Source organism: Peromyscus maniculatus, chromosome 14, assembly GCF_049852395.1.
Source record: "Peromyscus maniculatus bairdii isolate BWxNUB_F1_BW_parent chromosome 14, HU_Pman_BW_mat_3.1, whole genome shotgun sequence".
NCBI lineage: Eukaryota > Metazoa > Chordata > Mammalia > Rodentia > Cricetidae > Peromyscus > Peromyscus maniculatus.
In genome coordinates, this window is record NC_134865.1 from 83,941,211 (window position 1) to 83,963,105 (window position 21,895).

Sequence of the window (21,895 nt, forward strand, 5' to 3'; positions counted from 1 at the left end):
GATGCTTGTTTCCCCAACCTTTGAAGTGGTCAGTGTGTGTTGGGATGTTAGTGTAGAGGCTACACACCAGTGCATAGACCTGTGGGTCTTCATTTGCAAGGTTAAAGGACTCAGAGCTGCCTGCCTTTCCTTTGATTTCCCAGCTGGAGAAATCGCATGCTGTCAGTCTGCAGTACACTGTCCCCGAGGCTGTTTCTCTTTTGGCTTGCTCAGGGGTCACCCAGGAAAGTCTGAATTTCCTGGGTCTGCACTAACTTGGAACTAGGGTGTGGGTTGAAGTGTGAACTGCGCTGTCCTAACCGCTTTGCCATGCACTTCTCCATGCAGTCCAGCAGCAGCACAGCAGCGCTGCGGCCGCCGCCCAGCAGGGGGGCTATGAGATCCCGGCAAGGCTGCGCACACTCCACAACCTGGTGATCCAGTATGCCTCGCAGGGGCGTTACGAGGTGGCGGTGCCCCTCTGCAAGCAGGCCCTGGAAGACCTGGAGAAGACTTCGGGCCATGACCACCCCGACGTGGCCACCATGCTCAACATCCTGGCCCTGGTGTACAGGCTAGTCCTTGGGTTACGCACTAGACTTTCTGAGAGGCAGCTTTGAACCAGCCTGCTTTCTGCAGAGTGTTTCATAAACATCTATGAGACAGCTTTCCAGCCTTCCCGTCCACTTCATATAGCCAGCAGTTAATCTAGACTATTCAGCCAGCTCAGTGGCTGGGGGTCTCACAGGACCAGAGAAGGTGCTGTCATTAGCCAGTGGGCCACTACTTCCCGAATAGCTCTCTGCACCAACCAACTCAGCCACTTTTGACTTTGTGTTAATTTATTTTATTTTATGTGTGTGAGTGTTTTGCCTGTATGTATCTGTGCACCATGTGTGTGCAGTGCCCTTGGAGGGCAGAAGAGGCAGGCCATCAGGTCTCCCTGTGCAGGTTACAGATGGTTGTGAGCTACCATGTGGGTGCTAGGAACCAAACCTGGGTCCTCTGCAAGAGCAAGTGCTCTTAACCACTGAGTCTTTCCAGTACATTTTCTGACACTTGAATATACCAATGAATGTCCCTAAGTGTTGTCCAAAAATTCGGATTGTTTTCCCTCTTAGGATAATCTAAGATTCTCATTTAAACCTTTGCCAGTTCTTAGTACACTTTGCCCAACTGCTTTTTAGAGGCATGGTACACCTGTGTGCCCCTGCCACAGTGCTTCTGTGTGGGCAGCGCTGGGTGTTTCCTTGTGTCCTGTTGGTATTGTCAGGTATTGTTTCAATATGTATTTCTTTGAGTACACACACACACACACACACACACACACACACACACACACACACACACACACATTTGGTTTTTCAACATAGGGTTTCTCTATGTAACTTCCTGGGCTGTCCTGGAACTTGCTCTCTAGACCAGGTTGGCCTTGAAGCCACAGAGATCTGCCTGCCTCTGCCTCCTGAGTGCTGGGATTACAGTGTGCTATAGCTAGAGTTTTCCTGCCTGGCCTACAGTCAGGACAAATCTTTGTCACCCGCCAGTCCCACAGCCGCTCAGACTCAACCAAGTAAACACAGAGACTTATATTTCTTACAAACTGTATGGCCGGGGCAGGCTTCTTGCTAACTGTTCTTATAGCTTAAATTAATCCATTTTTACAGATCTATACCTTGCCATGTGGCTCGTGGCTTACTGGCATCTTCACATGCTGTTTGTCTTGGGGGTGGCTGGCAGTGACTCCTTCTGCCTTCCTGTTCTTTTATTTCTCCTCTCTGTTAGTCCCGCCTATCCTTCCTGCCTAGCCACTGGCCAGTCAGTGTTTTATTTATTGACCAATCAGAGCAATTTGGCATACAGACCATCCCACAGCACAGCCAAGTTCAGACCATCTCAGACACCTGCACTCAGGCCCGTGGTCCTAATCATCCTCTATGTGGACCTGCTGGGTAAAGCCACGAGGAACCCGAGAACGGGCTCCCACAGGACATACAGAACATCCCACAGCAGGGTGCACCACTACTGCCTGGCCATAATTTTTCTTTTTCTTCTCTTTTTTCTTTTCTTTTTTTTTTTTAAGATAGAGTTCCTCTGTGTAGCTTTGGTGCCTGTCCTGGATCTCGCTCTGCAGACCAGACTGACCTCAAACTCATAGAGATCCGCCTGGCTCTGCTTCCCGAGTACAGGGATTAAAGGCATGAGCCACCGCCCGGCAAATTTTTCATTTTTAATCTGAATTTCCTGGTCTCACTGTCTGATTTACATAGGCTCTGTCTACTGCTTTGGACTGCCTCTCTAGGTCAGCAATGCAGGGAGTTTCAAAATTACATTTTAAAAAGATTCAGGCTCTGGGCTGGAGGGATAGCTCAGTGGTTAAGAGCACTGTCTGCTCTTCCAGAGGACCTGGGTTTAATTCCCAGCACCCACATGGCAGCTCACACCCGTCTGTAACTCCAGTTCCAGAGCTTCTGACACCCTTACATAGACATACATGCAGGCAAAACACCAATGAACATAAAATAAAGATAAGTTATTTTAAAAAGGTTCAGGCTGGCTGTGGTAGTGTAAATGCTTAGTATGCCTGGATGCTGGGGGTTCAATCTTCAGTATCAAAAGTGGCTTGCTAACTAACCAGATGGGTGGGTTTAGGGACGTCCAGCTGAACACTGACCTGTGTTTTGGTTTAGGGACCAGAACAAGTACAAGGATGCAGCCAATCTCCTGAACGATGCCCTGGCTATCCGTGAGAAAACCCTGGGCAGAGACCACCCCGCGGTGTGTATCCCTGCCTCTTCCTGCCGTTCACACTTTATTTTCCCCAATACGTTTTTGTCCAGCTCATGCCAATGTCGAGTTCAACAGGGAGGGTCTGAGAGCCACCTTGTCCCAGATGGCACCGGTAGGGCCTGCTCAGGTAGTGACATGCTAACACTCCGGTCACTCTGGTCTGTGAAGTCACCTCCTCAGATCACTGGCTCACTTTACTCTGATCCACAATCAAATCGCATGTCCTTTTCTAGATTGATTCTCAAGAATTCATGTTGTCTTTTTATAGTCTGGTTAGATTCGCACAGAGGTCTGTTCTGGTTGGCTTTGTGACTTTGAGAAAAATTGAAAAATCAAGATCATGTCTCTCTGTTTCGTTTCAGTAATCTGTGTGTAGGGAATCCCTCTGATGTGATGGATGTGTCACTGCATGTGGGCGGGTCTGGGGCTCCCCTGCCTGTGGCGTCTCTTCAGCAGCTTGTTGTCTCGGCAGGTGGCAGCAACCCTGAACAACCTGGCGGTGCTGTATGGCAAGCGAGGGAAGTACAAGGAGGCCGAGCCGCTGTGTAAGCGAGCCTTGGAGATCAGAGAGAAGGTAAGAGGCAGCCGAGTTTCCTGTTGGCTGAAACTGAGTTTTCTGGGGGAGGTGGTCACTTTACGGTTTGAGAACTGAGCACTGTGATGCTGTTATGTTCACTTACTACAGTAAGGCATGTGGAAAGGCAGAGAGCTAAGACAGAAGCCTGCCGCTGGGGTTGTGTTCAGGGTTCAGCTTCCTGTGGGTAGCCCTGCTCCTCCTGCTGTTGACCAGAATGAGGTTCTGAGTGGCAAGTGGTCGGTGCAGCCTCTCTGCGTTTCAGTGATGGTATGCACTTGCCATTAAAGACATTCAAGTTTAAGAATAAGTTTACAGCTGGGCGGTGGTGGCGCACGCCTGTAATCCCAGCACTTGAGAGGCAGAGGCAGGCGGATCTCTGAGTTCAAAGCCAGCCTGGTCTACAGAGCGAGTTCCAGGAAAGCCTAGTGTACAGAGTTAGGCAGTCAGGACTACATAGAGAGACTCTGTCTCTAAAACAAGAGTGAGTTTACTGGAGTTGGAGAGAGGGCTCAGCAGTTAAGAGCACTGGATATTCTTCCAGAAGACTCAAGTTCAGTTCCCAGCACCCACATGGGCTCGCAGTTGTCTGTAACTCCAGTTCTAGGGGAATCCAAAGTTTTCATCTGGCTTCAGTGGGCACCAAGTAAGAATGTGGTGTGGAGACATAATGTAGTCAAAACACTCAGACCGATAAATAAATCTTAGATAACTGTCTATTTCCCTGCACGTCCTTCAGTGGCATGGGCAGAGGGTTGGCAGAGAGCAAGCAGGACTCTACCCGGTCTCCCGAGGCGCAGGCTGGCACCAACACTTCCTCCTCACACTGTGCCTTGGACACCTGTGGTGTCTGACGGGTATCAAGTGGGCGGGGCCTTGTCTCCTGTGACAAGCAACACAGTGTGTCCAGAGCGCAGTGGGGACTCTGTCCTTGTCACAGGTCCCCAGACACTGTTCGCTGCCCTAGACAGGGTGACTAGTCTGCGGGGCTGAATGTCACAGTTCAGCTTGGTGGTTTTCTTTCCTTTTAGGGTGTCTTCATTTTTGTTCTGTGTGTATGAGTGTTTTGCCTACAAGCCTGTATGTTACTGGATGTGTGCTTGTTGTCACCTGAGGCCCGAAGAGGGCACCAGATCCCTTGGAACTGCCATGTGGATGCTGGGAACCGAACCTAGGTCCTCTAGCTGATGTTCCTAACCACTGAGCCATCTCTCCAGCCCCAGCTTGGTGTTTCTTGAGTTGTTTATCAGTGATCCTGGGGGGTGATCATTTAATTTTGAGCCATATGACGAGGATTATCAAATATATAGATAATATTTCAATTTATTTGATTTATTCACTTTATTTCATGTGTGAGTGTTTTGCCTGCATGTATACCACCCTCAGAGGTCAGAAGATGGCATGGGATCCCCTGGAACTGAAGTTATAGATGGTTGTGAACCACCATGTGGATGCTAGAAAATGAAAATAAAACCTGGGTCCTCTGCAAGAGCATCAAGTGCTCTTAACCACTGAGCCATCTCTCTGGTCTGCTTAGATAATATTGTTCAGTCACCTGCACACTTATTAAATGGCCTGGGGTTAGAAGCAGGGTCAGCACAGATGGGTCAAGGATTAGAAGGACCTGGAAGGTGATCTGCCAATTCAGAAGGCACCTGGCACATCACTGTGGTCTGAGTTCTTTATTAAATTCAGAAGCCCAATACTAGTCTGGAGAAAACAGCAAAGTCCTGTCACGGTGTGTGTGTGGGGGGGCGGGGGGCGGAGAAAGAAGATAGAAAGGTAAGAAATGTATTAAACTGTGTCATGTAGAACTTCTTGCTTAGCAGGAGCATAGTCCCTTGACTGTTCAGGGCCCGAGATGTCGGATGGAACCACAGGAGAGGAGGGAGCAGAGACTCCTCCAGCCTAGGGCTTGGAGTGTCGAGTCAGCTTTCCAGGGAAGCTTTGTGTTTGAACTGAATCTTGGCTGCTGACTTCACAGTGTCAGAGGCAGGGCAGCTGGTGCCCGAGAGCAGTGTGCAGGAGTAAAGCAGTGCCGAGACCAGTGCTTGGCCAGTCTGTGTTTGGTTTTCCGAGACAGTCTCTCTCTGTGTGGCCCTGGCTGTCCTGGAACTCACTCTGTAGCCCAGGCTGGCCTTGAACTCAGAGATCCACCTGCCTCTGCCTCCTGAGTGCTGGGACTATAGGCGTGCGCCACCACACCCAGTTCTTGGCCAGGGTCTGGAGGGAATTAAGTGTGAGTTTGTTCTTGGTCCTGTGCCAGGCACCTTTTCTAGGGAGGATGCGGAGGTGGGGAAGACACGGGAGAACCCTTGCACTTCTGGGTTTGTGTTCCAGGGGAGGGTTAGGAAGGGAAGGATCAGCAGGATGGTTTTTGGCAGTGAGACTTGCCAAAAACAAAGCAGGTGTGCTTATGAGGAGGCGGCCAGGGGAGGGTGGGAAGACTCCTTGGCATTAGATGTAGGGACGCCCCACTGAGGTCCTGGGTGATGATTCCATAGTAAAGGGGCTGGCTGCAGAAGGGCACACAGCCGGGGTGGGACATTTAACTCCTGTAATCCAAGCCTTCGTGAACCCAGCTTTCCTTAGTTCCATGGTGGTAGCTGCCATGAAGTAGACAGAGCAGCTAAAGGGTGTGGAAACTTAGACCTGTAATCCCAGCATCCAAGAGTTCAAAACTAGCCTCGGTTCAATAGTGAGTTCCAGGCTAGCCTGCACTACAGAGTGAGGACCCCCTTCCCACGCACACACTCTTCCAAACAAAACAAAACCAAAACAAACAAAAAACAAAAAGCTAAACAGCCAGGTATGGTGGCTCAGGCCTGCCATCCCAGCACTTGGTGGGCAGAGGCAGGAGAATCTGAAGTTCTAGGTCATCCCTGGCTACATAGTGAGTTGAGCCCAGCCCAGGGATCATGAGACCTTGTTTCAGCATGTGTTTTCCCACCCGAAAAAAAAGGCGCTAAGGATGTGAGTGCAGCACCCTCCCCTCCCCTCCCCTCCCCTCCCCTCCCCTCCCCTCCCCTCCCCTCCCCTCCCCTCCCCTCCCTCTCCTCTGGCTGAGGTCAGACTCCAACCACTCTGTTGTGATGTGGGGTGAGAGGCCTGTGAGGGTTTCCAGTCTGCCTTCAGAGGAAGCCCTGCAGGAGGCAGACAGTGGAGTGGATGGTGGTGTTTCTGATTCACTGTTTTTAACTCCAGGTGCTGGGAAAGGATCATCCAGATGTTGCCAAGCAGTTAAATAACTTGGCCTTACTGTGCCAGAACCAGGGCAAGTATGAGGAGGTGGAGTATTACTACCAGAGGGCCCTGGAGATTTACCAGACAAAGCTAGGACCCGATGACCCCAATGTGGCCAAGACGAAGAATAACCTGGTATGTTCCAGAGGGCCACGAGGCACCTGCAGATAAAAATCCAGCTGTGTTTGTGTAAGAAGGAACTGAGTGCTGTGTTTTATTTGAAGGCCTCCTGTTATCTGAAGCAAGGGAAGTTCAAACAAGCAGAAACGCTGTACAAGGAGATTCTCACCCGTGCACATGAACGGGAGTTTGGTTCTGTGGACGGTAAGACATATTCTAAGGAAATGTATTCATTGTATGTATTGAAGAGAGTGGTCTCCAACTTGAAATTGGCAGTAATGCCCGAGTCCCCACAGTGTTCTCATCCCCTTCTCAAAGATGTTATTATCTTATGTTGTCTTAGTCACTGTCCCATTGCTCTGAAGAGACCACGACCCAGACAGTTTGTAAAGAAAGCATTTCATTGGGACTTTGCTTGCAGCTTTGTTTCTCAGTGAATGAACATTAGCGAGGGGTCCTGAGTGCAATGTGCCTGGGTCCTGTCCCAGCTCAGTGAGGCTGCCTCCTCTCAGGCCTTTCATGGTGCTTTCTACAGAGCCCAGGCTTGCTTCAGACATGGCCTGAGCCATCAACTCCAGAACCTTTGCTTAGAGCCTCGGTCTGTCCATAGTGTGCTGACACCCTGGGGCCCCGTGACAAGTACAGAGTCCCCACTGTGCCCCCGCCTGCTTGACACCCGTCAGACACCACAGGTGTCCAAGGCACAGTGTGAGGAGGAAGTGTTGGTGCCAGCCTGCGCCTCAGGAGACCGGCTGGAGTCCTGCTTGCTCTGCCGACCCTCTGCCCGTGCCACTGAAGGACGTGCAGGGAAATAGTATTTTATAGAATGTAAATTGCTGAATCAAAGCCTGAGAGATGACTTAGCAGTCAAGGGCACTGGCTGTTCTTTTAGAGGTCCTGAGTTCAATTCCCAGCACTCATGTGGCAGCTCACAACTACCTATAATGGGATCAGATTCCCTCTTCTGGTGTGGAGATGTAGATACAGACAGAGCACTATACATAAATACATAAATAAACTTAAATTTCTGAATCAAAAACATTTTTTAAAGTGTCACTTTTTAAGATTGATTGATTGATTGATTGATTGATTGATTGATTGATTATGTGTACAGTGTTCTGCCTGCATGTATTCCTGCAGGCCAGAAGAGGGCACCAGATCCCATTATAGACGGTTTTGAGCCGTCAGTGTGGTTGCTGGGAATTGAACTGAGGACCTCTGGAAGAGCAGCCAGTGCTCTTAACTACTGAGCCATCTCTCCAGCCCCTCAAAAACATTTTTGTGTTAAATATTTATTTTACAAAGTATCACATGAAGCATTCAGATGGCAATTATCTGTACAGGGCAGGAAAGTTCACATGATGGAGCCAAAGGGTTCTGATAATTACTACATGCACACATGGGGTTTTCTTTCACTTAAGCACTTATTAGTCATTTATTTATTTTGAAATTATTTTTATGTGTATGGCTGTTTTACAGCGTCTCACGTCTGTCCGGTAAGGATGCATTCCTCATCTGACAGCCTCGGTGCGAGACATTAATAGCTGTCTCCATCCGGTGCCTGGGCAGGGCTTTCCTCCAGGGTGGACTCGACCTGTCAGCGTTAGTCCAGGGAGAGGATGAGGGGTGCAGTGCTTGCCATGTGCAGATCCCCAGGCCCCATGGAGATGACAGGCGGGTGTGGCAGCCTCAGAAGCAGAAACAGAGTCTCTAGAGCAGGCTGACTAGAGAGACAAGCTGTAGAGTGAGTTCTGGGTTTGTTGAAAGATTGAGTAAGCCTCATTGAATAAGTCAGAAAGAGTGGTAGAAGGCCTCCAGACACCAGCCTGGGGCCTCCATGTGCATGTTCACACCTGTGCACACTCACTCCCACATATGTGTGACCACATACATGCAAAACATACATATGCACACACATGCACATCATACATATACACACACATGAAAATATAGAAAAAAAATTCCTGAGAAGGCTCATATGAAAACAAGATCAACTCTTGCAATCCCTGACAGCCTTAGAGGCCAGCTGCTCGGTGGTTACTATGTAGCCTTGGCTGTCCTGGAACTCCTTTGTAGACCAGGCTAGCCTGGAACTCAGCCTTCTGCTTGCCTCTGCTTCCCAAGCGCTGGGATTAAAGGTGTGTGCCATCACACCCGGCTCCAGTGTCCTTATTCTTCGCCTTACAAAGGGCTGTCTCTTCTTCCTAGACGAGAACAAGCCCATCTGGATGCACGCGGAGGAGAGGGAAGAGTGCAAAGTAAGGCTGTGCTGCGGCGAGGGCGTGAGGGCGGCCGTCCTGCCGGGTCAGTCGGCCTTCGCTCACTCGGTTCTCTGTTGCACTAGGGGAAGCAGAAGGACGGGACATCCTTCGGAGAGTACGGCGGCTGGTACAAAGCCTGCAAAGTGGACAGGTAAGGCAGCCAGCCGAGCTCCAGACACGGAGGGACGAGGCTGGACCGGGTGTCGGCAGTCCAGCCACAGGGTCCCGTTTCCCCCAGTTCTAGTTAAAAACCTGACCATGGGGCCAGTGAGATGGCTCAGCAGGCAAATGAGGTTGCCATAAAAGCCGTGACTTGAGTTTAATCCTGGGAGCTAACATGAGCACAGGCGTGTCCTCTGACCTGCATGTGAGGTGTATGCTAATAATAATAGTAATAATTAGGAAAATAAAGTTAAACAAAGCATCCAGGCATGGTGACACATACCTCTAATCCCAGTACGTGAGAGGCAGATGCAGAAGGATCTTTGTGAGTTTGAGGTTAATATAGGGGGTTTCAGGCTGTCCAGGGCTGCATAGTGAGACCCTGCCTAAAAAAAAAAATAATGTAAAAATCTATTTTGTCAGGAGATGACTTACATTGCCTCCACATGCTCTCAGGACAGCAGGGCGGTGCTGGCCATCAGCACTCTATCTACGGACATGTGACTGAGGGAACGGGGCGTTTCCTGAGCCGTTGGCACTGTGTAACACACGCGGCCTGGCCAGCCTTGGGTCTGCACAGGGTGGTGTGGACACACCCTTGCTGCTGCTGCTATGGACCGTGTTCCGTGTGCCGCATGCCTGCTGCTGGCCTAGAACCCTGCTGAGCTTCCCTGGTCTTAGCTTCCTGTTCATCTATATCAGGAAGCTTAGACTCCAGTTTGTCATAAATTCTTCCTTTGGTCCCCTTGCACTCATTGCAGTGGATGAAATCCATCTTTTCTCACGTGCACTTGACTGAGGGACATGCCGGGTGCCACCCTTATTTCTGTAATGGAAATAAATGCCTGTCATCAGCGAGAGGAAACTACCTCTCAGAATACAGATCTGAACCAAAGCAAGTCTAGGTTATTTCTGACAAAGTCAATTTTTTTTAAAGATTTATCTATTTATTATGTATACAGTGTTCTGTCCTGCAGGTCAGAATTGGGCACCAGATCTCATTACAGATGGTTGGGAGCCACCATGTGGTTGCTAGGAATTGAACTCAGGACCTTTGGAAGAGCAAGCAGTGCTCTTAACCTCTGAGCCATCTCTCCAGCCCGAGTCTAGGTTATTTCTAACTTTTATTTTATTGTGTGACGGGGTCTTGCTGTATAACCCACGCTGACCTTAAGCTCTTGTTCTTCTTAAGCTTCCTGAGCGCTAGGATTAGGCAGGCACACCATTACACCAGGCTGACCCAGCGTGTGTGCACACGGTGTGTATGGGTGCACTTGCCTGTGTTGGTGTGTGTGGAGGCCAGAGCAATGTTGACTTTTAGATCTTTTATTGCTCCATGTAAGTTTTAGAGACAGGGTCTCTCCCTGAACCTGCAGCATGTCATTTTGTCATTTTGCTAGACTGGCTGGCCTCGGAGTGGTCCCCACGTGCCTCCACTCCTCCAGGGTGGTGGTTGTAGGCACGTACCTCCATGCTTGGCTCTCAGGTGAGCACTGGGACCCTCACTCAGGCCTCATGCTGGTGCAGTCTTGACCCCCTGAGCATCTCCCGGCCCCGTATTTCAGCCTTCACAGGACTTCTCTGTCTAGTGTGGCCACTCTCCCGTCCCGTTCCCCCAGCCCTTGTCTCCTTTCCAAAGTGTCCTCCACCATAACTGTCCGGTCAGGAGGCTCTGGTGAGACACGAGGTTCGACAAGCACAGACCAAGTTTGCCTGCAGGGGAATGTGCTGACCTCCGGGTGGACTAGCCACCGGCTTCTGTGGCCATGCCCGGAGTCTGTGAGTCGCCAGGCTCTGGGAGAATGCTCCGTGCTTTCTGTAGAGAGCTGTAGGGTAACAGTGCTGAGCATCAGGCTGCTTGAGTGGAAGACATCTTTAGAGTGTTGTAGCCCCCGCTTAGTGTCCTAACCAGAGCAGACCGTGATCCACTGCCTGGTGTGCCCGTCGGACCCTGGAGAGGGAACACGCTTCACCAAGCACACAGGGGAGCCGGGCTGCGCAGTGGCTGTCTGGGACTCACTTCACGGCTGTGTCTTGTGCACTCTTGCAGCCCTACCGTCACAACCACTTTGAAAAACCTGGGAGCACTTTACCGACGGCAGGGCAAGTTTGAAGCTGCAGAAACACTGGAAGAAGCTGCCATGAGGTCACGTAAGCAGGTGTGCCTGACTCTTGGGCGGGCTGCTCTGTTGGACTGTGGTGGCCTTCGGTGTGGCTGTGGTTGATTTTGGCCTAGGCCCTGGAGGAACACTTGTCACATGCACAGGACTATGGACTTGATCCCAAGCACTGCAGGAAAAAAAGATCTGTCTGTCTGTCTGTCTGTCTATTTGTCATCTGTTATCTGTCTATATCTATCATCCATCCATCTATCATCTACCTAACCTATCAATCATCTATCATATATCTATCCATCTACCATCTGCCTGCCTGCCTGTCTGTCTGTCTATCTATCTATCATCTATCATTTATCTATTTTATCTATTTATCTATCAATATTTCTATTTATTATCATTCATCTATCATCTATCTATCATCTATTTATCATCTATCTATCTATCTATCTATCTATCTATCTATCTATCTATCTATCTATCTATTTATTTATTTTGGAGACAGGGTTTTGCTTTGTAACCCTGGCTGGTCATACATATATACACACAAATAAAAAAATTTAAACATAAAAAAATCTGGGTCTGGGGTCTAGGTGTGGTAGCACAAGCCTTTAATCCCAGGATTTGGGTGGCAGAAGCAGGAGGATGTCTGAGTTTGTGGACAGCCTGGTCTAAATAGCGAGTTCTAGGCCAATCAGGGCTACATGGAGAGACTAAGTCTCAAAGACAAAACAAAACAAAAAATGGACCCAGAAGAAGTGACAGAAACAACAAAAGCACATGGTTTGCTGGGTGTGGGTGTCACATACCTTCATCCCAGCACCCGGAAGTGAGTTTGAGGACAGCCTTGTCCTACATAAAGTGAATCCCAGCACAGCAAAAGGAAAGCATGGTGTGTCACGTGGTCTTTCCACACACTGGTGTCACGTGTTTTGATTGCATGCCCTGTTCATCACCCTCTCATATTAAGTATTTGTAGCAACATAATTACTTCTCTAAAATGTTCAAAGGGGCCAGGCATGGCGGCCTGTAATCTGAGTACTCAGGAGGCTGAGGCAGAAAGATTGAACATTTGAGGCCAACCTAGTTTATAGGCGACCTGTGTCAACAACTACAAAGACAAATGAAAAAGAAAGGTCAGAAGGGCGCGGCCCACATGCTCAGTGGATGTGCAGGACTGAGTTGTGGGCTGGGGTAAAGCAGCGCCCTTGGTGCTGCCCTGTGGCCCTGGGGCAGGTCAGGCAGTCTGTGGCCTGTGTCTGCCCTCCCAGGAGCAGGGTCTGCAGTCAGCCCCTGCTCTAGATTACAGGCTGGATTTTAGCAAGAGGAGCTGCAGCAGTCGTGGAGGTCCCGAGAAAGGGTGTGAGTGCTCTCCTGAGGATGCTCCTGTCACAGAGTTCTGGACAAGTCCACAGGAGCCTCTTGTCACACATAGCAGGGAGAGACAGGAGTGTGCAGGGTCCTTTGTTGTTATTTGAGAGGCTGGTTGCCGAGGCTGGCCTCAGACTCAAACTGTGTATGTGTGGTGTGTGTGTGTATGTGTGTGAGTGTGAGTGTGTGGTATTGCTGATGGACCCAGTGTGCATGCTGGGCGAGCCCTTAGCTGCGTCTCCAGTGCGGACATTCTGCTGTGTCCATCATTACCTGGAGTTCAGTATTTGCTTACGGCATTTGTTTCGATTTAAATACAGGCCTTAGGTAGCCAGGCTGGCCTTGAACTCGTCATCCTCCTATGGCTGCTTTCTAAGTGCTGAAATTACAGGTGTGCCATTGTACCAGCTTGCTTATGTAGAGTACAGTCCTGTGTATATGCTCCTGAGTTTTGGTGATACATAACTCACACCCCTCCCTGTGACCCCAGAAAGCCCAAATCCCATCCCCAGGAACCACTGGTCTGAGTTTGTCCTGGTGACTTAAGAATTGGTATCTTTGGGGACAGGGAGATAGATAGTTTGGTGGGCAGAGGTGCTTGTTCTGCAAGTCTGCCAGCCTGAGTTCTGTTCCCCATAAACCCACGTGAGTGAGACCCAACCAACTCAGTGATGACCTGTGACCTCTCCCCGTGCTCTGTGGCAGGCATGCCTCCTGTCATAACAACAATAAATAAGTAAAGGAGTTTGATTCTTTGTCCCAGTCTGAGAAGTCTTCTGAGATGTAAGTGCTAACGGGTCACGCCGTTCTCCCCTGCCTGGCTCACAGGGTCTTGACACTGTTCACAAACAGAGAGTGGCTGAAGTGCTAAATGACCCTGAGAGCATGGAGAAGCGGAGGAGCCGGGAGAGTCTCAACGTGGACGTGGTCAAGTACGAGAGTGGCCCTGACGGAGGGGAGGAAGTGAGTATGAGCGTAGAGTGGAATGGGGTAAGTACATCCACAGAGGCGCACTCGGGGACTGCTGGCCGCCCCACAGCGCTTGCTGGCTGTCCTGTCTCACGCTAGACCCTCCACTTTGTGCACATTCAGCCTCAGGGAAGCTTTCTGTAAGTTCCTAACTTCTGCTAATACCGGAGCTATGTTGCTTGCAGTAGTTGTCTTTAGGAGTCCGTGAACGCTGACTGGCCTCTTGTAGAGCATGTGTGCATGCTGATTGAGCATCCTGGCTGTGTAAACTAGTCCATACTCCGGTTTCCTGTAACCTAGGGACGGGTGTGGCTGACGACTAACTAGCTTCCTAACCTGCCCGGCTCCTTGCTAACTCAGTGCTCCTGATGCCACTGAGGAGGCCGCCCTGGGGCGCTGGAGAGCTGTGAGGGAGGCGCTGTCTATTGAGAGCTGCTGTGTAGAGAGGTGCTCTCGACTCTGGCGCAGTGGTCCATGAAACAAGCAGATGGCCGAGGGTGTGTGGGCCTGCGCCCCCAGCCCTCCCTGGGACATCCACTGCTCTCTACCCGGGGCTGAGAAGCATGTGGCCTTCAAGTGGGTTCTGTAGTGTGGGTGAAGACCTGTATAGTGAACTGGTGTCTTTGGACCTTTCTTCAAGAGTGTAAGCGGTTTAGCCCGCCGGGGATATCACGGATGTCCTGAGGTTGCAGTGGTGGGGTGGTTAGCCAGCTGTTATCGTGTGGTTTTGTCCAGCTGTGGCATGGGACTGTCTTACAGTCTGTCCTCCTCCTTGGACGGACTGACTCTTCAGAATGTGCTCAGCTGCAGCAGTTTGGGAGGCCAGCATCTGATCAGACATCATATGCAGATGCCAGTAGCCCGTTTCAGGAGGGACAGTCTCCATCTCCATGTAGCAGCTTTCTCGTTTGGGATTTTCCTGTGCCAAGACAGCCAATCAGCATCCACTTTGACTATTGAGCCTTGTTGGGCAGTGGTCCCAAACTGCAGCGGAGGCCTGGGGATGCCCGCCCATGCCTGTCCTGTCGAAACTGTGTACTGTACTCTACTGTTCGCTCCAGTTCCTGCATGCTTTGTCCAGAGGGCCTGTCCTGCTTGGTGGCCAGTGGCTTGCTTATGGATTTTAGTACTCTTGAGTGAAGTTCTGGAGGAGCTCTCTCTTGAGACAGTATTTCTAGGTCTGTGTGTATGTGAGTCCTGTGCCAGTGACATTATCAACAGCCCAGAGTCCCACACCTGCCCTGAGGACACACAGGAAGGAAGTGGTAATGCTTTTCCCTGCAGGGGAGGACACTTGGAAATTTTCCCACCAGGCTGTGGTGGAGCAGTGTTCCTCTCAGAGTGGGCTCTCCTTCCTCATCTGTGTGTGTGTGTGTGTGTGTGTGTGTGTGTGTGTGTGTGTGTGTGTGCATGTAAGCATGCGTGCAAGCCCAAGGGATTGTACTCAGGGCTTCATGAATGTTAGGCAAATGCTCTACCACTGAACTATGTCCATAGCCTTACTTATTTTGAATTTTAATATACAGCCCAAGTTGTCCTTGAATTTGGAATCTTCCTGCTTCAGCCTTCTGGGTGCTGACAATACAGTTATAAACAACATACTTAGCTTAAAATCACACTTTTTTTTATTTCTATGCTACTGGGTATTGAGTTTAGGGCCTTACATATGCTAGGCAAGCCCCCTTCCACTGAGCTGTATCATAGCCTGTCCCATAGTCATTCATTTTTTATGTAGCCCTGGCTGGCCGGAAATGTGCTGTATAGACGGTTTGGCCTTGATCTCAGAGATCCGCCTGCCTCTGCCTCCCAAATGCTGGAAATAAAAGTTTGCGCCACCACCTCTAGGCTAAAATTGGGAGTTTTAAAGAAGAGATTCCAGTGTTCTTTAAAATGCTGAACTGCTCCGTCCTTTGTTCTCTCGGGTGTATGTTCCCAGGAACATGATGGTGGCTGACTGGGTGACAGGAAGCTCTTCCTCAGCATTTCCAAGTAGCACTTAAGACAAGGCTTGCTAGGTATTAGCCATGGCTCTGTAGGCGCTGGCCTGTGTGCTAGCGGAGGGGGAGAGCCAGGGCATGGAGACACGAGGGTTGGTTCTCAGGACCCTGCAGGGCACCTGTCTGGAGGACAGGTCTTCCTCATCAGCGTGCATCGTGGTGATGGTGACGACACCTCCCGAAAACAGGCCTCCCCCAGGCCCTGGCAGACACTGCCATAGCAGGTCATCTCTAGTAGGGTGCTCTCAGAGAAAGTAGGCGCGTCATGGCCATGCACCCTTTTCTAAGTAAAAGGGAGTCCCCTTATTCTAGCTCTATCCATGTGATTCTTTGAGTGTTGTGAAGTGTGTGTCAGTCAGGCACTGGGTCCCAGCCAACGTGGGCAACTCTGGGCCGTCTGTGTAAAGTCACCCTGCTGACAGTTGTCCTGATGGTCACACATGCAGTTCCACATGACTTAGTTCTCGGCGGACCCTGAGGAGCGCCCAAGGGCAGCCTCCATCCCTGCTGCCCTTCTTCCTGGGTCCCTCAGAAGCAGCCTCCTGCCCATCTCCTCTTATTCCACATTGTCCTTGTGCTGAGATTTCTGCGTGTGTGTGTGTGTGTGTGTGTGTGTGTGTGTGTGTGTGTGTGTGTGTGTATGTGTGTGTGTGTGCGCGTGCGTGCGCGCTCACGCGCTCACGTGAGCTGCTCGTTACTGGGGATTAAAGGATCCACGCGGAAGGGAAGGGATCTGTGACTGAACTGTATCCCTGCCTGTTTCACTGTTTTGTTTGAGACAGGGTGCTACTGTGTAGCCCCGGCTGGTCTCACATTCATGTTCTTCCTGTGTTAGATCTCCAGCTGTGGAGATTATAGACCTGTACCACAGTGCCTGACTTCTACAGGTTGTTTGTTTGTTTATTTTTTGAGATAGGGTCTGTCTAAATAGCCCTGGCTGTCCTGGAACTCACTATGTGGTAGACCAGGCTGGCTTCAAACTCACAGACCCACCTGCTTCTGCCTCCCGAGTGCTGGGATTAAAGGTGTGCGCCATCTGTTTTGTTGGTTTTTGAGACAGGATTTTACAGTGTAGGCCTGGCTGGCTGGAACTCGCAGAGATCTGCCTGCCTCTGACTCCTGAGCTCTGGAATTAAAGGCATGTGCCACCAGGCTTGGCTTGACTTCCACAAGTTTTGATGTACTGAATTCTTACTTAAGGTTATTAAGGAATGAGATAACTGTTAATTCAGAGTAGATTTTTATTTATGAGAAGTTATGCTAAGAAGGCAACTAGAATATACTAGAAGAAGTTATAAAAGTGCCACACCTACAATTCTGTTGTACAGAGATAATACTGAAATCAGTATATTCTGTGATTTATTTCTGTTCAGAAACCCATTTTGAGAGCTTGTAAAACTACTCAGTGGGTAAAGACACTTGCCACTTAAGTGACCTGAATTTACTCCTCAGGACCCACATGGTGGACAAGTTATCCTCTGAACTCTACATGTGCACTTTGCATGTGAGTGCGCGCACGCACACATACACACCCCGAATGTAATTTGAAAAGGGTTTGTGCATTCTGAGCTCTTGTGGCTGCATAAAGGAGCGTCAGGATGCAGTGAGCCTCCGAACCCTAAGCCAGCTCCTGGGTGTTTATCTGTTTGAGTTTACACAGCATTATCCACCCACCTGGGGTGCAGATGCCCAGGTCATCTATGGGGTGGGACAGAGTGAGCCTGAGGAGTAGATGTGCCCGCCACTTCAGTGAACAAGGTGGGGTGGCTGAGAAAGAGTTCCCTGTCATCCATCTGAACCCAGGGAGGGAGGCGAGCATCTTTCGATGGGGGCGCAGGACCCCGTGGGCAGGAGGGTTTTGCCATGTGGGGAGCTGTGTAAGATCTAGCATCCTTCTCATGACAAACAGTGGGAACTGATGTTTTCTTGTCCCCTGGCACTTGTGAGGCATTGGTAACCAGTTTTATTTTTCCGTTTTAAAGATGAGAAAGATGAAGCTCGGGCTGGTTAAATGAGTTGCTCAGCGTCCCATGGTGAGTCTGAGCGGGCGGCCAGGCCCGGCTGTCTGCGCCTTGCAGGTTTGGTCGACCCAGGAGGGGTTGCTGCCTGTGGACTCGGTTTTTATTTGGATCATCAACTGCATGTTTCAAATATGCTGTCAACTTTTAAAGTCACTGGGTCTGACGGCTTTCGAGATGTCTAGGATGTTAGTGTTTTAAGAGACTGAAAGTCATCAGACCGTGGGGATTCCGTGACTGTTTAGAGAAAGCAGCAGCAAGACAGGAGAAGTTTAAATGGTGTCTTCACACTCGGCCTTTCCTGCCCCTCACCACCAAATCCCCCTCATGTCCAATAACTTGTGAATCTCTCCAGAGTAGTAAGTATTGAGGAGATTTCTAACACAGTGCTAGTCTGTGCTCGAAAAGTGTTCCTTCCACTCTTGGTAGTTACCGGAAAGCTGGCCTCAGTTTCCTCCTCACGTGCCCCGGGCCCAGCCTCTGCTGTGGCAGCCTGGGAGGGCCGGGAGTGCCCGGTCGCTGAGCGCAGTGAGATCTGTGACCTAGAAATACTGTAGAGCAGGCTTGCGGGTGGGCCTCCTCCGCGCCGCGCTCCTCCCTGCTCCTCCCTGCTCCTCCGGCCTCACCTCTTCTCTCTTTCTGTCTGACAGGCCTAGCCGCCCGCCCGCCCGCCTGCCCGGTGCCTCCCGCACTGCTCCTGCATGACGGGCAGCGCCTCCGGCCCTCCAGTCTGCCCGCTGTGTCTAGTGCCCTAGGAGCTTGCCAGCCGCACCTCTGGGACTGGCCACTCCTGCGGGCTGCTGTCCTGCGGGGTCTTGATTCTGGATACATGTAGCTTTGCCGGATCTGTACTTAGAAATATCACCTGTGTTAATAAGCCATTTCTGCTGTGTAACCCTCAGTTTAACAGTTAGAGAGAGTAGCCGTTCAGCCGTGACAGGCTAGTGTCACGCAGGTTTATTACAGTGGCATGATAGTGACCTGTGCAGTCACTGAGCTGTAGGAGTGAGGCATGTGCTGCACGTCCCTGTCGTACTTACAGACCCGGCCAGGCCCTGCACAGGGCCTCCCCAGGACACACTGAAGTAGATTCGCTGTGTAGTCTTGGTGTGGAATTTTGGCATTTCTGCTTTTCTCTACTAATCTTTAAGTGCTCTGTGATGTGTGTATTTGTGTCTTTCTAACTTCTAATAAACTCACTCCAACTGACCTGTGTCTTGCGTCTGTCTGCTCTGTACATTTCTCAGTCTTCTGGGATGCAGCGCTGCGTGGCCTCTAGCAGCAGCGGGGTTCGGAAATGCCCTGAGGGGCCGTTCTGAGACAACGCTGCTGTGCCCAGGGTTTCCACTCTGCATTTGACTTCATGTCCCAGCTCTGCCGGGTGTCTCTGCAGTGGCTAGTTGGTTATGGGGACAGCTGGTTGCCTTTTCACTTTCTACAGGTGTCTCGGGACTTTTAGTATTTGTATAAAAATGAGCATTTTATTAAAAAACTCGCAGCTACATTTAGCATTGACATTTAAATTTGCTGAAGACCCAGCTAAGCCCTGTGTAGGTGAGTCTTGGGAGGACACTGTCGGGTGAGGCCTGGCGTCCTGGCCGCTCTGCTGCCCGGTGCACACATGCTCCTGCACCGTGGAGTTACACTGGCCTGACAGTCCTGGGATCCGCCTCAGTTCTCTTGACTCTGCTGTCTTTGTCCTGAGACAGCGGCGGGCTCACTCCCTGGGGTGACGTGGCTGCTTCTGCTGGGATTCTTCATGTTCAAAGGGTTCCTGGTCATGGGTTGTTTTAACACGCTCATGCACACTGCAGTCTGGTGGCTTCAGCAGGACTCACTTGTCCACCAGTGCCTGGCAGCAGTTGGGGTCTTTGGGCTGAGCGGGGCAGAGGGACCCCCACACTTCACACTTGTTCACGTGTTTTTCAGGATGGGACTGGATCTTTAAGGCGCAGTGGCTCCTTTAGCAAACTCCGGGCTTCCATTAGACGCAGCAGTGAGAAGCTGGTTAGGAAGCTGAAGGGAGGAAGTGCACGGGACAGTGAGCCGAGGAACCCTGGGTAACTATCTCCAGCGCCCTCTCCCGACCAGCACGCGGTACTGCGCCGCAGGCGCAGAGCGGCCTCCCTGGGGCTCAGAGTTGGGCCGGAGGGTTCGGTACTCTGCTTCCGGTTTTCCAGGGCAGGCTGAGCAAAGCAGCAGCCGGGAAGCTGGCTGGTAGAGCTCAAAGGGAGCTGGTGGAGCCCTCAATTCTGTTCAGAGAAAGCCTCCTGGTGACGAGTGAGCCAGGCATGGTGGTTCACGGCTGTAATCTTGGCATTATAGAGGCCAGGACAGGGGACAGTGAGACTCTGTCTCTTAAAGTAAAAATGGGGGCCTGTGAAGTGGATTAGGGCTCAAGGGTGCCTGCCACCAGGCCTGGCAGCCCTCAGGACCTGCATGGTAGGAGAGAGCTGACTCCCACAAGTTGTCCTCTGACTGCCACACGTGTGTCATGACACACGGATGTGTGCACACGCACACACACACACACACACACACACACACACACACACTTAAAACCATCTGGAAATGGCTAGGTGTGTAAAGTGCTTGGGGCTCAAGCCTGAGGACCCGAGCTGGTCCCCAGCTTTCATGCATGGTGTCGTGTGTGTGTGAGCCCCGACAGCCAGTCACCAAAGTGGCCTGCTCCAGGTTCAAAGACTGTCTCAGATAAGGTGACAGAGGAGGACACCTGAAGATGATCTGTGGACTCCACACGTGTACACAAAGGGAGTGCACCCACATTCTCATGTGCACACATGCGCCACACATACACACACACACACACACACACACACACACACACACACACACACAGCCGACACAAGCCACCAAGTCGGCAGACACAGTGCACAGTATCATTTCTTTCTATGTTAACCTTGGCTTAACCCCTTTTTTAAAACTCACCTCCTGAGATGGACGCGGTAATCACATTAACTCAGGCAGGGATTATGGGGAAAAGGATGGTTTTTAGTGAGGTTTGAGTCTTGTGATTTTGTTATAAGGGGTGTCCATAGCTTTCCAAAACTCTGGGCTTCCCTGGAAAGCCCTTAAGGAAAGATACGTAAGTCACAGGGCTCTGAGTGGTGGTGCTCACATTGTCAAAGGGATTTTCTAAAAGGTGGCTCACACGTAGGACTCCTGGACTTCTGCTGCTCTGTGACAAGCTACCCATGCCTTGTCTCTTTGTAATGCCAGCTGCCCACATTTGGGGACATTCTCTGGAGCCTTGTCAGCCATTTTCTGTATCTCAGACTTCTGTGATCGAACCCACCATGTAGAAATGCTTAGGAATGCAGCTTTAAAAGCTGCCCATAGAGTGCTGTGGGTCAGGACTCTGGGCTGTGAGTCTGCAGAGGCCTTTGGAACTAAAGTTGTGTTTTCCTAACTGCTCCGCTGGTTTCCTGCCTTCTGAAAGTGTCCGCTTTCACTTTCGGTGTCCTTGGATTAGGATCCAGATCTGCCTCCCTGCCTGGCCCCCCAGCTGGGCCTGTCTTGTGCAGGCGTTACACTCTAGGCCACTGTCCCTCCAGAAGTCTCTGGGTTCATAGTGGACTGGGAGACAGGTGGGCCTGAGGCAGGAGGTGCACTCTGCTTGTTCTTCTTAGTAGTGTGCTGGCCAGCTGCATCTGTAGAGGTCCTAGGTGTTCTCGACATCGTGAACACCTGGAAGATCATTGTCTACCACTGCCTGAGTCTGGAACAGACTGCCTTGTGCTGGTCTGCCTGTGAGGGAGACCGTGCCAGCTGCCTCCGGGGTGAAGAGCCCTGACTACCCCAAGCTTCTAGACATCTGCAGAGTCAGCGAGGCAGCATCTGTTGTGTGAAGTTGGAGGATTAGACACTTGCATTTCTTCCAGCATTGAGAGGGTCTTGGTGGCTGCCAGAGAACCAGAGGTAGAGTCAGGGCCACACACACTTATGCTGGGCAAATGGCCATTGTTGAGCCTGTATGTGAGGGGCGTAGCAAAAAACTGCTGATTTGACTGCCACATTCGTAGGGGGAAGGTTTTTATTGTGAATGAGAGAGAGAACAAAACAGAGGCATCTGGAAGGATCCAGAGCAAAGAGAAAAGAAAGCAGACTGGACATGGCCAGGACTGGGAAATCGGGAGAGGCGGGAATAGTGGAGACGGCAAGAGACAGAGAGGCTCTGGGGGTGGACAGTCGTGTTTATCGTAAGGGGGGGGGCGGTGCTGATTCTGGGGGAGCCTGGAGACCAGCACGGCCTTTGATACGCTTGCTCATAGGCACC

At 50.9% G+C, this 21,895-nt stretch overlaps 1 protein-coding gene across 28 annotated transcripts in view; it reads left to right on the forward strand.

Annotated features, from left to right (window-relative positions):
- The window catches only part of Klc1 (kinesin light chain 1), a 55,105-nt gene that overhangs the window by 25,451 nt on the left and 7,759 nt on the right, over positions 1-21,895 (forward strand). For 2 of the 28 annotated variants that reach the window (XM_016006476.3, XM_076551483.1), the window contains exons 5-15: positions 328-553; positions 2,670-2,757; positions 3,242-3,343; positions 6,548-6,721; positions 6,811-6,910; positions 8,915-8,964; positions 9,051-9,118; positions 11,180-11,288; positions 13,443-13,577; positions 17,563-17,613; positions 18,249-18,807. In XM_016006476.3, the coding sequence (XP_015861962.1) occupies positions 328-553; positions 2,670-2,757; positions 3,242-3,343; positions 6,548-6,721; positions 6,811-6,910; positions 8,915-8,964; positions 9,051-9,118; positions 11,180-11,288; positions 13,443-13,577; positions 17,563-17,595 (1,085 nt within the window). In that variant the 3' untranslated portion in view covers positions 17,596-17,613; positions 18,249-18,807. Of the gene's footprint in view, positions 1-327; positions 554-2,669; positions 2,758-3,241; positions 3,344-6,547; positions 6,722-6,810; positions 6,911-8,914; positions 8,965-9,050; positions 9,119-11,179; positions 11,289-13,442; positions 13,605-17,562; positions 17,614-18,248; positions 18,808-19,527; positions 19,660-21,895 lie in introns of those variants that run through there. The other 26 variants (XM_042261223.2, XM_076551479.1, XM_016006472.3 and 23 more) reach the window with 17 other exon arrangements.